Below are 15553 nucleotides of genomic sequence, written 5' to 3' on the forward strand. Positions count from 1 at the left end.
GTGACTCAAAATAACATGAAACACCCTCACTTACGTGCTACACCTTAGCACCCCTAAACTGGATCTCATTAAATTCAATTTTTGCAAGCTTATTTCTGGAAAATTCGAATTGCATCGCAAAATAATTTAGCTTCCCACTTGATTTTTCAGTGCATTCTCAGTTCATGACAAATATTTCATGAGTTTCGTAACATGATTACTTTAGTATAGCGCAAAACATAACTCAATGATAACTCTCAATTTAACTTGAAAATTATTTGCTTTTCATCTGTTTTATAGCATCCCATAGAGTTTCTTCCATAAATCGGAAACTGCGTAGGCAACAGTTACTGGGTTACTAATACGGCACAATAACCTACCAAAAAAAGTTTTGCCTTTAGTAAAGTATTTGTTCCAAAATTTCATGAGGGTCAAACGAAAGAAAAATAGACCTTTTGAACAAATCTTAAATATACAATGTTTTAAATAACCAAATTGTGTTAAAACACATTTGAAAAGTTGCAAGTTACGTACGATTCAGCCTAAACAAAACTGGTCAAGCCTCTGTTCAAATGATCAGAGGCACCATCAACAAGATTGTCAATTGCTTCCACGTGTATTTCATTATCTATTATTTTCTTAATCATCCCTGGCAAACACTCATATTTTAGCGAAGGCAGACAAAGACTCAGAAAATACCTGTATCTGTTGGTACCACGTAAAACTACTTTCTCAAGGTAGTGGTATTATATTGAACACATGTTAGAAATGTTGATCTACATTTCTCGTGCATATTATTGTTGTTATTATTAGATATATATTGGAAACATTTCTGTCTGGCACAGAACATAGTAATAAGACTAGTGGAGGCAACATGGCTCGGCGTGTTTCCTTCTTTTACGATAAACGTAGTTTGTGTCGATTTAGTTGCCGTGTAAGCATCCTAGCCTTGAGATGCGTTCTGTTTCGAAATATTCAAATGTCAAATCACCTATCAATGCTTAGTATGATCAATTCAGAAACTTTGTGTATGAAAGAAAAGGCAAAGGTTTTACAGCTGGTAGCCAGACTAGTTTTACCCCTATACCAACACCAATGTGCGGGTTAATGCAAAAAAGGTACCAAGTGCTGATAACTAAAGAACGGTTATGGTTTTTTTTTTGCCATCCCATTAAACCCGTGCATTATGGTCACCAGTATATGTAGTCATGTTTTAGTCATTACTACGAACATTGTAGATATATTTACCACTACAGCGGTGGCAGATATCACATTAAAGAAATGCTTTCATATTTACACTAGGACACTGGACTCAATCAAGTACGTTTAGCTGTCAGTGATTAAATAAATGGGTGGTGATGTGTTTGAGCCATTTTGTGCTTTTGTTGTAAATAATAGCATATCTTTTGTCGAAGTATTGTTAGGTTATTATAACTCTTTTATCATTATACTTTTTATAAATAGTTAACTTCGATTAAATTTAAGGCAGGTGTGTCGCAAATTTCACGATAAATGCAACAATGAAACAATAACAAAAAAAAATATTTGTGTCTACTGTGTTTTTTATAATAGTATATCTTTATTTATGAAACTCCATTGTTCTGGGCCAGATAGCTTGCGCATGACATAAATATTTTGGCAGCAATATCTACAGAGACTCTGAGATAGATAACACACTGCTACTTCATACAAGCATGGAAGCCATCATCTTTATTTTTACAATGTACAGGCATACTTTCTAAATTCTAAACATCTTCTCCCGGAGTAATATGAATTCAAATATTGTGGTTATGACATTTTATTCACGCTAGATGGCGGCTACATAGATCTATATACAATTTATTTAATATTTCACTAGAAAAAAAAACTGAGCCGAAAAAGAAGTCTGTGTTTTAGCATTTCTAAGATTTCTTTAAATTATTTTTATTTGCAGCAAGTTGTCAATGTTTACATTTGTCTGCGTGAATTTTGAAATTTCAGTTCTAGTTAAAGTTGATAATTCTTTCCAGTGACAGGAACAGTTAAGTATGACATGTCTGCATGCGATTGAAGCCTGAAAATCGGAAATAAGCTGTACACACTCATACGTTGTAGAATTCCATTGCGATGTTTTCAGTTTTTATTAATATTTCAGTTGTGTATAACGGGCAGTTCAAACCCAGTATTCATAGATTTCTTATCATATTTCAGACATGAATCGGGTGGGCGGGGAGGAGAGTGGGAGGGATTGGGGGGGGGGGGGAAGGGATTGAGGGGTGGAAATGTGGGGATAGGCAATGAAAGAATGACCTTAAACGTGATGTGCTTAGTCTATTATCACAGAGAACATAGGTCAGGTCCAGGATTCGAATCTCCGCCAGCAAGACCTGCTGCGTAAATATTTCTTCCCCTCCACGTTTCTTCAACAGTTAAATATTTTGCCATCAATTTAGAGCGACAAGAGTATAGAACCTGATTTGTATTTTGACTGAAAGAATGCTAACTTATTTACAACGATAGACTTTGAGCATAACTGAGTGTAATGCACTCTGTTTGATCATCAAGTCGGAATGGACGGGACTTCTGTTTGCGTCCCCAGCTTAACCTTCTCCAGGTGGGAAATGTATCAGTAAAAGTTAATGGACTAAACATTTCCTATCATCATACAGAAAACCTCGCAAAAGAATTCCTGAAATGTTGGATGTCTGCCCTAAATAAATGCATTTGAGAAACTGAGAGAAATCCGTAACTTTCCTCTTATTAATTGTGGGGGGAAAGCAATTTAAGTGTTGCTATATGAAAATATATTCTTATTTTTTCTCTGTGTCGATAATTGGAGAGCTAATTAATTAAAAGGAAATGTTTTCTAGTAATGATTCACATGTATTCGCTATACAAAGCTTTATTTTATTTGCCCTGGTGGACTTAAGTCCTGATCACATGCGATGCTCTTTTTTATGTTATATTTATTGTTTTAGCAACAGCTGAGCAGTAGGGCATTATGCTAACTGTGTGTCTGTGTAACCTTAAATGTCAGGAAAACAGCAGTTTTAGTAACACGATTGTCTTTTAGCCTCGACATTGGTCTTTTATAATGTGGGAGTTTTTTTTGTGTGTGTGTTTTTTTTTTGCATATTCGGCAACACAAAACTTTTCGATGAAACACACCTCCAAATATCACTGTCTATATAAATTACTGCAGCATAAATTTGTACGACTCCGTTAAAAAGCATATATACCTGTAGTAGGGTAGAGAATAAGGGTGCATTTATGCTTCCTTGCTATTGAGCTAGCTTTTTTTGGGACGTGGTAGAGTGTCCGCCTTAGTTGTGAGAGGTCCCGGGTTCGATTCCCAGTCAGGGCTGAAATATTTTCAGTCATACATTTGGCACCCAACGTGGGGCCGTGACTGAATATACTCCGAAATCATGTTTACCTTGTTCTCTATCCCTTTAAAAATTCGAGGACGACTTTCATACAGCGGGAGAGTATGTCACGGTATATGATTTGAAAATTAAAACAGGGAGAAAATGTGTAGGCGGCAGGGTAGCTCAGTCGGCAGAGCATCGGAAAGGTGTTCCTAGGCTCCGGGTTCGAGTCCCGGTCTGGCTGCACATTTTTCTCACTTCTACACGGACTTTCTAATTTGACAAAACTTAGTAATTTAACAACAATCTTTGTACATCAAACACAATCGAGTCTTCTCGTTGTTATTCACTGTAAATAGGTTACCCTGTATTGCATTCCTTTGTTAGTCTTAGACAAACCTTTTATAGCCGAGAGCTGTTGCTTCCAGTTGTATACTGCAAAATCAGTTTTGTCCACGTAACTAAAATCTTTACACGGTATACTAAATTATAAATCAATGTTACTAAGTTAATATACGACAATGGCGTAAATTACAGAAAATATTTCGTGTCCAATGCAGTACATAGTTTCTCTACATTTTGCTTATTACCTGATTGCTTTAGCATGGTTGGCGACCTGGGTAGAACTACCGGCCTTCCGAAAGCCAACTGGGTGGCTTCACATAAAAAAGAATTCTACATACAAAGCGAGGTTTCGAACCCACATCTGTGTCGGACAAGTGATTCAAAGTCTGAGACTTTAACCACTCGGCCGCGGAGGCCCCTCAGCTTCGTAATGCATTTGTAGTTCTAACGCTGATAAAGAATAAATACAATGTTGTCGATGTTTTCCAAAACATACCTTATCTCTCAGCTTGTCTACCTCAAGTTCGAGCCTGAACTGTTTCCGGTCGGCCTGCTCCAGGAGCTCGGTAATGTGGCGGTTCTCCTCCTCTACCTTACTCCTACGGTCCTCCATCAGATCAAGTTCGTCATGCAGACGGACGGACACCTCCTTAGCCATCTACAATATTTTACAAAATTTGTGAACTTAACCATATCAAACTGCTACCAGATTTTTATAACAATAATTTTATTGAAAGCATGAAAATCCGTCCCTGAAAATAATGAACAGTAACAAACGATCATGAAGCCATTGTAACGAACACTGCGCACTGAAGTCGGTGACTCCTCGTAACAATATACCTATACCTTGATTTGTTATGAACTATGCTGGACTGGCAGGTGGAGGTCGGACAGACAGGTGGACAGACAGACCGTCCGGTTGCTATAAAAATGACTGCAATAGCTTATGTGTCCGTAGTATAATTTGTATAATTTGTCAATCGTTTAGATAAAATACTCTACGACACGTGTTAATAAAACCTCTGCTGGATATCTCTCCATAAGAAAAAAAGTTTATCTCCGACTCTGCAGAGATTATCAATGGATTTATACTTACAACAATCAAAATGTAGGCCTATTCAAACACAGTTTTGAAAGTATTTCACATTGACTGACATCCGAAATTGCTGACATAACAAATATATATGAGCCGTGCCATGGAAAAACCAACAGAGAAACCGTTAGCGAACAGCATGGATCCTGACCAGACTGCGCGGATGCGCAGGCTGGTCTGGATCCATGCTGGTCGCAAAACCACTATGTTGGTTTTCTCATGGCACGGCTCATATATCAAATGCAAATTGCATTTAAATTTCAAACATTTCATACTAATAAATTTTAAGTTATTAACATTTACATACATATGAATGCAGAGTGCGTGTCATACTGATTGTTTGTTTGTGGGGTGTTGGGTTTAACGTGGCACAGACACATTTATAGGTCATTTGGCGACATTTCAGCTTTGATGGTGGAGGAAGACCACATGTGTCCCTCCTTGCACTGTTTCATCACGGGCGGGCACCAGGGTACAACCACCGACCTCCATAAGCCAGCTGGATGGCTTCCTCACATGACAAATTCATCGCCCCGAGTGAGGCCCAACCCAAATCAGTGAGGGGCAAGTGATTCAAAGTCAGCGATCTTAACCACCCCCCCGCATACAATATTGAATCTACATACATGTAATATTGAATTCTGCCAATTTTGGTCGAAACTGAAATTACGAGTAAACCTATCAACAATGTTTGAGCTGTAATACTACTAGTACATTGTAATGGTTGTTTGGATATAAACGTCGCTGCCAGGTGCAAGAATTAACACTATTAACACTAATTCCCACGTTTGCTAATTGTTTTACGCAGTCAAATCTCAGAATTGTACAATAATGTATTTAGTATACTAAACAGTCTAACTATTATAAATATTACGTGGTACCATCGTTAAATTTATCCAACAGTCGGTTGAAATGGCAGCTTACCACTAAAAATTTGTAATCAATTTTTACTTGTATTTATCATAGAAAACATGAAATTTCAAATTTTATAGGCACACAAATATATATTTATTTTGTTTACCAAACTGACGTGAAATAATTCTTCGACAGAAAAAATATAAGTGTTTTCTTGTATGATTTTTATCTACTCTGATGAAATAAAATCTCTATATATGTATAAGTGGACTAGTTATGGCACAAATAAAACAGAAATGGTATTAAAGTATGTACTTACTCGAAGTTCGTCCTCGAGAGAATGTATGTGAGACACGGCATTTCTATCCTGGAATGAATTCTGGAGCTTCCTGAGTTTTTCCTCAAACGTGTTTTTGTCCTGTTCGAGCTGTTCGTTCTTGCGTTCCATTTTTCGCAGCTTAAACTGCAGAATTCGGCAATTTTTAGCAGTATACTCTAGTTCTTTTTGAATCTCTCTAAATTCCTCAGCCTCCTGGTCTCTAAAACTGTCATACATTTCTTCCATTTCTACTTTAAGTTCATTAATTTCTTGTTTTAATTGTTCGTTCTCTTCCATCATATCTTCCATGATTTTTTCTCTTGATGTTAAACGTTCGTCAATATCTTCTGTTTCCTTTGTACTTGGTTTTTGCTGATTATTTTCATGTTTTGCTTTTAAGTCATTCATCAAATTAATGTTTTCGGTTTCTAGACGTGTGCATTTTCCTTCCATCGAATCTAAATGATCTCGGAGACCTTTTATTGTATGTTCTACATCTTCTCTATGCTTTTTAAGAGAACTTTCTGAAGTCCTCTTTTCATGTAACTCATCCCTGAGAATCTCATTTTCCTTTTCTAAATTTTGGCATCTCTCGTTCATAATTAACAATTCCGTTTTCAACTTTTCGATTTCACTGGTAGTATATCTGTCTTTAATTGACTTGTACTCAGCATCCATGTTTTCTTTCTTATGAGGAAGGTCATGGTGTTCCAGTGCAATGTCGCCATTTTGAAGTTTTTGTTTATCTGATGAATCTCTTGGAGGGCTTTCACTTCGCTTAGTATCTATACTCGAAATTCCTGGCGCATTATCTGTACTGTCAAACTTATTTTCGTTAAGACTATTGACTCCCGCGGTTTTACTCCGACTACTTGTGAATACCTGTGTATCCACGTGTAAAGGTGACTTATCACGTGTGCGTTCTTCTGCGCATGCGTCACCCGAAACAGCCTCAGTATCAGACGAAACGTTGTCGAAATCTGTTTTATTGATATCCGAGGCATTTGGAGTATTTTTCTTTGATTCATTTTCCTCTTTAGACTCCAATTTTAGACTTTCCTCCTTCTCTTTATTTTTCTGAAAGTCGTCTTCTGTGTCTTTTGAGGAGACCTTTTTATCAACAATTTTTTCTGTGTCCTCTTTTTTAGGGACTGAAGCATTTTTATCACTATCTTTAACAGAATGATTATCTTTTAAAACTGAAGTTTTCTCCGGCTCAGGTGATTTTACCTTTTTCAGACTTGGAATTTCAAATTTGGTTTTGGGTTCTGCTTTTATTTCATTTAATTTTGCTTTTGGTTGAAATTTTGATTTCAATTCAGATTTCTGTTCATCGGATTGATCCGATTTTGAAGATTTAAGCTTCGGAAGTTCGAACTTTTTCGTTCCTATTTTGTCTTTCTCGTCAGAACTTGCAGTTTTTGAATCTGTTTTATTCAGTTTAAACTTTGGTTCAAACTTATTAGAGATCTTTTCGGAGCCTTTAATATCCACAGTCCCAGGTTTAGGCTTTGAATCTTGGCTTTTGGCACTTGTGGAGTTTAGCTTGTTTGACTTTAATGAAGGTAATTCAAATTTATTCTTTGCATCTAATTTAGGAGGTTCTTTATCTTTTTCATTGCTAGAAGTATCATTCGACTTTTTAAGGCCACTTCTAAAGTCGAGTGTTTTGTTTTTCGTTTTTGAGATATCATTTTCCTCTGACTTTCCTACAAGTGAACCAGACTTAGATTTGAGATCTTTAGAAAGCGTTTTTTCCGGAGATGGGGATTTTCGTTTATCCTTCAACTTAAAATCTGGCTTTTTATCATTTTCTGGTGTAGGAGACTTGAGTTGGTCTTTTAGCGTTTTGTTACTTTCTTCAGGTTTTGTCGATGTTGCGAATGGTTTTAATTTCATGTCTGTTACTTTTTCAGCAGTTGGGGATTTCATATGAGCTTTTAATTTAAAGTCTGGTTCTTTATCTTTTTCCGGTGTCGGGGACTTTAGCTGTGGTCTTAATTTAAATCCTGGTTCTTTCTCCTTATCAGGCGTTGGTGATTTTAATTGAGATCTCAGTTTAAATTCTGGGACTTTGTCCTTATCGGAGATCGGTGACTTTAGCTGATCTCTCAGTTTATCGGTGGTTTTATAATCCTCTTTTGTGTTGGGTTTTAACTGCAATTTTAGTTTAAAGTCAGATTCCTTTTCCTTGTCGGGGGTCGGTGATTTCAGTTGACTCTTTAAATCTGTTTTCTTTTCATTATCTGAAGATGAAGATTTTAACTTATCTTTCCATGAAGGGGCTTGTTTCTTATCAGGTTCTGTCGTTGGTGATTTCAGTTTGTCTTTAAATTTCGATAAAGAACCACTGTCAGTTTCAGGGGATTTCAACTGGTCTTTAAAGTTCAACTTCGGTTTCTTACTGTCATCTGGCTTTGGAGTTTCTTGTTTCTTTTGGTCAAATTTCTTCAAGTCGTCTTTATTCTTGTCAATTAAACTTTTAAATTTGTTATCTTGATTATGTTTTGAATCAGGTTTCTCGTCCCTTTTATTGAGTTTATCACTAACTGGTTTATTGTCTTCCTTATCTTTTTGTACTGACTTTAAACCTGACTTGAGGTCAGTTTTTACTCCATTTGCTTCACCCTCGGGCTTGGTGTCTGAAGATTTTTCTGCATTTACTTTAGATGAGGTAAGGAAATTCTTTGTTTGTTTAAAATCAGACTGTTTTTCTTTATCTGATGCTAGTAACTTGTTAGATAAAGCTTGGTTTTTGTCATTTAATTTTCCTACAGTATCTTTCTTATGGTCGATTTTCTTATTATCTTTTTCATCACTTGGTTTGCTCTTGCCCGGAAGACTGATTATATTTACATTTCCGTCTTTTTGTTGATGTATAACCGTTTGGCCTGATTTTGACATAGATCCTGATTTTATTTCATTTTGAAACGCATCAAGTTTATTAGCGAGATTCTTTTTCTTGTCTTTCGAGTCACTTTCAGCACCTTTAGTTTTAAAAGAGATTGTTATGTTTTCAGCAGAACCCCCAAATTTAGATTTCTGTGCAGGTAATGGCACCGGTTCTTTCTTTTTGTCGTGAGCGAGAGGTATGTTCTCCATAGAACCAAATTTGAATTTAAGACCAAGTTTATTGTCACTAGTATCATCTTCGGAAGACACATTTTCCAAAGATCCAAATTTGGATTTCGAAAGACCAGTCCCGTCTTTTGATTTTTTGTAAGTTTTCGGTGGGGTAGGGGGTGGAATGCCTTTAGTCGGACTATCTAATTTCCCAGCTTGCCTATCCAGTTCATCATACTTTTCAGTTATCAACGATAAACCGCCTGCTTTTTTAGTTCTAGGCAATGTATGCGCAGGCTCTTTCGGCTTAAACTTGTCCAGTTCTAGTTGTTCAAACTTATTTTTCAATGATGAAGCCGCAGATTTTTCGGCTTTTTCAACCGAAGAACTCCTGCTATGATCTCCTTTACCGGAACCGGAACTGTCTACGACACCGTTTAGGCCACTTCCGGCAGGGTGTAAATCAGGCGGCTGGAAACAATTTTTACAAACTGTTTTCCTCCATGCTTGAGGCTCAAAATGCTCACACACATTAGGTTTCTGCTGTTCTTCTTCACTCATTGTTATTCTAATCTAACTTACAATATAAATAAATGAAATATACACCTAGCTTTACGAATAGTATTCCTACACTCACACAGATACCGCGGAAGTCAAGATTAATCCATAAATTCCTTTGAAATTCCAAGATTTGACAACTTCTTCAAGTTATAGTAGACATTTCTTATACATTTCTTATAATTCCTGTGTTCTACGTAATCGCTTTTGTAGTTCCTCGTGCCATATTAAGAACAAATCACTGACGTATTGCGCATTTTGTAAACGATCTTGGAATAAAACTACACCTTTTCTGAGTTACCTGGCAAGCACTCACGTGATTAATCTATGCCAAATCTTCGAGAACATTACATATGTGTTATACATCAACAGTAAACTACAGTACTAGTGTATTCTACTGTTCTACTGCAGCTACAAAAAGTATATACAGTATATTTTGTGTATCGGGAAAATACCAGATGTCAGACGGATATGTTTGATTGCTATGAAATAGCTAACGGCTTATCAGTACACTCGCCTCATCACATGTGGTAATTACACGCGTACTGTAATAAAATACTAGCATGTTCTCAGTGTATCTAGATCCCGAGATACCGGTTAAAATAAATGATAAATATCTCACTATTGTAAATATTAAATAAAACGGGAAGTCAGATGCATGTTTTTCGGTAGATATTCACCATGAAGTATACACATGAAATTATAGTGTAAAATTATGATCATGATGATGGAGTAATAACACTTATGATGATAGCTTAACAGTTAATAGAAAATATCAATAAACGTGTTTCTAATAATAGCTCGTAACTTTCGAAATGTCAATGTGGTTAAAGAGACTGGATTGAAGACTGGCTCAAAATGAGTTTTCTTCAAAATTGAAGTTTGGTCATATTATGAAACAAGAGTTTTTTCTTATCTATTTTAACCCTTATCATGCTAGACAATATTGATTCTGCCTTTGCGACCAGTGTAGATCAGGATCACCCTGCACATTCGTGCAGTCTGATCAAGATCTGCACTGTTCGCTATTCAGTCCGTATCTTTTCGGTAAGCACCCTTTTTAACAGTTAATGGTACTGTCCAAATTGAAAGATGGATAAATTCATTGCAGAAATTTAGCAGGGTAAGGGTTAAAGAACTTGATGCAAAATCAAGAAAACCCATATCTGAGTCAGGAATCGAGCCTGTGTTGCTTCGGCAATAAAAACTTTTCTACCATTTTGACCAATACCATTTAATGATTCTGTAAACCTAGACAACGCTTTTCAATTTTTACAGGACAAACTATTAAAAACAACTATTAAATTCTCATGTGTTTCCATAACATATAATAATAATGCCAGTAACTAAGTTTCAAAGCTTTCTTAATAAATGTAGTAATTATTTCCTGATAGCTTATATTTTTCTTTTTCTCTTTGTTGTCCAACGACCTGTTCCTTTAAAATGAAAATTATCGCAGGTATATTTCTTAAATGATTTATTTATAACATCTAAACAGTTTTGTTAATATGGTAAAACAAGGCTTTATCTCATGATTTTAGCCGTAATAAAAATGTAAAAATATATTGTCAAAGGTGTGTTACCATTTGTTTCTTAAACTAAAAGGTTGTCCTGACGTTAATGTGGCTGAAAATATAAATAAGCCACGCCATGAGAAAACCAACATAGTGGGTTTGCGACCAGCATGGATCCAGACCAGCCTGCGCATCCGCGCAGTCTGGTCAGGATCCATGCTGTTCGCTTTCAAAGCCTATTGCAATTAGAGAAACCATTAGCGAACAGCATGGATCCTGACCAGACTGAGCGCATGCGCAGGCTGGTCTGGATCCAGGCTGGTCGCAAACCCACTATGTTGGTTTTCCCATGGCGTGGCTCAAATATTGAAAAGAAAACTTTAACGATTAGATGCTGGTATTTTTGATGCCAAACAAACGTGCACTAGAGGTGTACGGTGAAGATAAAACCTAACCATTTTATTTCACGTTTTGTTACATTGCCAATGGTTCATTTAATTTTTGCAGGATTGAGTTATGATCCAGAAAACAATATAATTATTGATGGTCTGGTTGGTCTCATGGGATATACTGTACGTGGGAAAATCCGCGTGCAAAGATAAAACTGGAAATATTTTAAAAATTTAAAAGGAAGTTATAGATTGCAAAATTTTTGCGTGATAAAAAACATTTAGGCTCGAAACGTTTGATATACGTTTGATATACAAAGGGCGATACCCAGAAAACGCCTATAAATCAATCAAAATTGTATTACTACACGAATGATTTGAAGCCAATAGTAGGTACAATGACGATACCTGTGTATAACCATTGAAACATGTAGGCGGGGCAACGTCATAGTTTACTATGCAACGTCATTTTTGTTTCTCATACGCTCTAAACTATTATCATCATAAGGGTATGCATTAATGATATTTTAAGCATTTAAAATATTTTCCACAGTGTTTAACGCACTTTTCTCACCGGCCGGCTAATCTAACTGACAGATAATTATACTCGCAACACATTGAGGACATTTGATTCGACATCCAGTTTCGGGAAGACATCCTGTTTCGGGAACTGTTGAGCGCACGAAAGTGTATCGTCAAATAACATTGAGACACACCTTGCAGCAACCTTTTACATGTTCAGTTTTTCTGTTAGTAATCAAAACACATTTGTAATTAAAACACATTTCTATTAGACACTGATTTCTCTAATAATATACCGACGGTTCACGCCGATCTGTTTTTTTTATCGCGCCGACTCGTCTTGGGCTTTTGTGCAGTTGTATTCACAGTATTGTCATGTATAAATACATGTTTTCAATTAGAAATATCCTTGAAAAGTTCATAACTTTATACGGATATATCATAGTTTGATAAGAAGTTGCCCTGCCTCCGCAAATCAAATGTTGCCTTGGTAACCATATATTTACGTTCAATATTTTTGTCACTTTATTGCTAATAAATGGATAAAAGACATCGCAAATATTTTAGAAAAATCTATTGAACTGTAATAACAGCATTATTTGAGCGTAATTCTAGATCAACCCTCGTAGTTATACCGCTGTTAAATATATTTGTATTTTTTTCGTAGGGTATTTAAAAGTATTCTGGTCGGAAGCGGTAACTTCTTGTGATCATGAAAATCTAATCCATAATGAACAAGACAGCGTCATAAAAAGTATGTTCTCTAGAATAAAGATAATTTCATTTTCATTTCTTTTTATTTTTTCATTTCAAATATCTGTTAAATTATTTCCTTTTGTTTTAAACAGGTAGATATGTAAGAATTAAGAAAGGCCGGTATCAAGGCCGAACAAAATTTCTATTCGGCCACTTGTAACTTAATATTTATTTCAGATGATATATTTTTCATTGATTTCTTTTTTATATGAAGACTGCAAAATTAGTATTTGCATGCTAAGATCCTGTTACTTGTAGAAGTCATAGATCTGTTGGTTCGACGCCACGCTTGTGGTGTAGTGTTCTATCTTGCAAGGAAGCCATCCACCTGGGTTACGGAATGTCGGAGTTTCTTACAGGTACCCGCCCATTCCAGAAATGATGCTCGGAGAGGCACTGAGGCTCTTCCTCTGTCATTAACCCTTATCATGTTGGACACGATTGATTATGCCTTTGCGACTCAGTGTAGATCATGATCAGCTGCAGTCTGATCAATATCTGCACTGTTCGCTATTCAGTCAGTAAGTATCTTTTGGGTAAGCACTCCTTTTTAACAGTTAATGGTACTGTTCAAGTTGAAAGATGGACAAGTTCATTACAGAAATTTAACAGGGTAAGGGTAAAAATATGGAAAGTCGTCATATGAACTGTACTTTTTCTGCGTTAAACCCAGTCTGAAATGCACACACGAATTTCTCAGACAGGTTTCTTGTCCTTTAAATTCGAAATAATGCCGACTGAACGTTAAAACAATGGTATGTGTCTAAAACAATTTCTAAATCCTGTAGCAGAAGTAGGAAGAAATTAACTGCAAACGTTGTAATAGAATATCTCAATTGCAGAATATGCGTTTTTGCAAAGAAATAATAAGCTTTGCGAAAATAACTATGCAATTTTCCAGACGTGTTACCTACGTCAGTACAGAAATTTGCATCATTGATGGAATGCGACGATTGGGTTTGAAAATGATAATACATTTATTCGACTACAGGTGTTGCTACAGTCATTTCATACACTGTATCATAGCCTATCTCGCACCACCCTCATGGACAGACACACTCCCTTCCCTCCTCTGTTTCAGTGTTGAACAATTACTAACACTTATGTAGGCGAAGCTTTAATTGTAAAGAATATAAGCAAGGCGCCAAAGGGATTCAGAATATATTCAGCACTAGTCATGTTTTTGCACTCATTTTAAATGACTATGGAATTCCAATGACTGATGAACTAGGACAGAAATTGACACACGAAGTAGCCTATCCATCCAATTTACGTGAGAACCTTGTCATTACCGATATTTCCTTTGGGTGCCGTGAAATCTGTTACAGACAATAAATAAAACACAATGCGAGTGTGACGTATGGACATTGGGAAAATGAAAAATGTTGGCGCTGGACACCCTTAAGAACATGAATGGGACTATGTTTAGATCAAACACAAATCGTAAAGAAGTACCGTGAGCAATACATGATATAACAGAGTGAAACAATTACGAATGAAGAATAATGTTACAGGCAAAACGGATTTGTTTTCACTCTTTGTATTGCTTATTATGCTTATGTGTAAGGACAATGCTAGCGAGGGGTCAAGGCCTCTATATTTACGGACGCCGATAGCGAGGTGTCAAGTCCTCTATATTTACGGACACCGATAGCGAGGTGTCAAGGCCTCCATATTTACGGACAACGATAGCGAGGTGTCAAGTCCTCTATATTTACGGCCACCGATAGCGAGGAGTCAATGCCTCTATATTTACGGGTGTCAAGTCCTCTATATTTACGTAAACCGATAGCGAGGTGATGATGCAGTTTTTTTCAAGGCCTATCATAATGGACACTGACGGCGAGGTTGTGGTGTGGTTTTCCAATGCCTATCTTCACAAAGACTGGTGGCGGGGAAGGTGACGCTTTTTTTCAAAGTAGAGAGGCAAAGACACGAATAGCGTGACGGGATGGTAATTGTTTTATATATTTTGCAGGACACTGATAGCATGGCAATAATGCCTATTTTCAAACACTGGTGGCGAGGTGCTAATGTAAATTTTCAGCGACATGTAGTTATGCCTATTTTAAAGGACACTGATAGCGAGATGGTGATGTCTATTTTAATGGACACTGATGGCGATTTTCAAAGATAATGATGGTGATGTCTGTTTACAAGGACACTGGCGGCGAGGTGGTGATGATCATTTTCAAGGGCACTGCTGGCGATGTGGTAATTACTATTTTCAAATACTCCAATGACTAACGGTGGTGATTCCCTTTTAAAGGACACTGTTAAACACGTTATATAATACTTTTCTCTAACGACACTGACGGCAAAGTGATCATGCCTATTAGTGCATGTCAATTTGTGGGAATATGGGCCGCCGTGAGAAAAATATTGAGAAATATAGAGACCTATACCACATTGTAGATTGAAGTGAGTTATCGTAATTTCCCATGTATCTCTTTCCAGACACGCGACTTGAAAAAGTTATGACGTCATAAATATGGCGGCTTAAGAGAAAATAACAAAACGTAGGCTGCTGAATAATTACAGGTGACAACGTCTTTGAAAACTATGTTATGATTGCAAAATTGATATATTTAGTGAAGGTAATGTTTATTCTAGCAGATAAAAAACACTTTTATGGAAAAGGATGGAATTCATTATGCTTAAAATGAAAAAAGAATATCCATAAATATCAAAAAATAACGAAAACGACTGAATAACAATATTAAGTGAGCAAATGTCTACTTAGTGGCGCAGTATGTTCGATTTAAAATAGAAATAGTCTGATAATCTATCACTACAATAGTCGATTAGCATAA

General features: G+C 36.4%; 1 protein-coding gene across 1 annotated transcript in view; it reads right to left on the bottom strand.

The window, feature by feature from the left end:
* LOC123539643 (golgin subfamily B member 1-like) overlaps positions 1–9948 on the bottom strand; it is a 228021-nt gene extending 218073 nt beyond the window's left edge. The window contains exons 1-2 of the mRNA XM_045324320.2: positions 5939–9948; positions 4168–4329 (exon numbers count right to left, since the gene is read on the bottom strand). Coding sequence (XP_045180255.2) covers positions 4168–4329; positions 5939–9562 — 3786 coding nt within the window. The 5' untranslated portion in view covers positions 9563–9948. The remainder of the gene's footprint in view (positions 1–4167; positions 4330–5938) is intronic.
* Between the last annotated feature and the right edge of the window lie 5605 nt (positions 9949–15553).

The sequence above is a fragment of the Mercenaria mercenaria genome, chromosome 16 (assembly GCF_021730395.1).
Source record: "Mercenaria mercenaria strain notata chromosome 16, MADL_Memer_1, whole genome shotgun sequence".
NCBI lineage: Eukaryota > Metazoa > Mollusca > Bivalvia > Venerida > Veneridae > Mercenaria > Mercenaria mercenaria.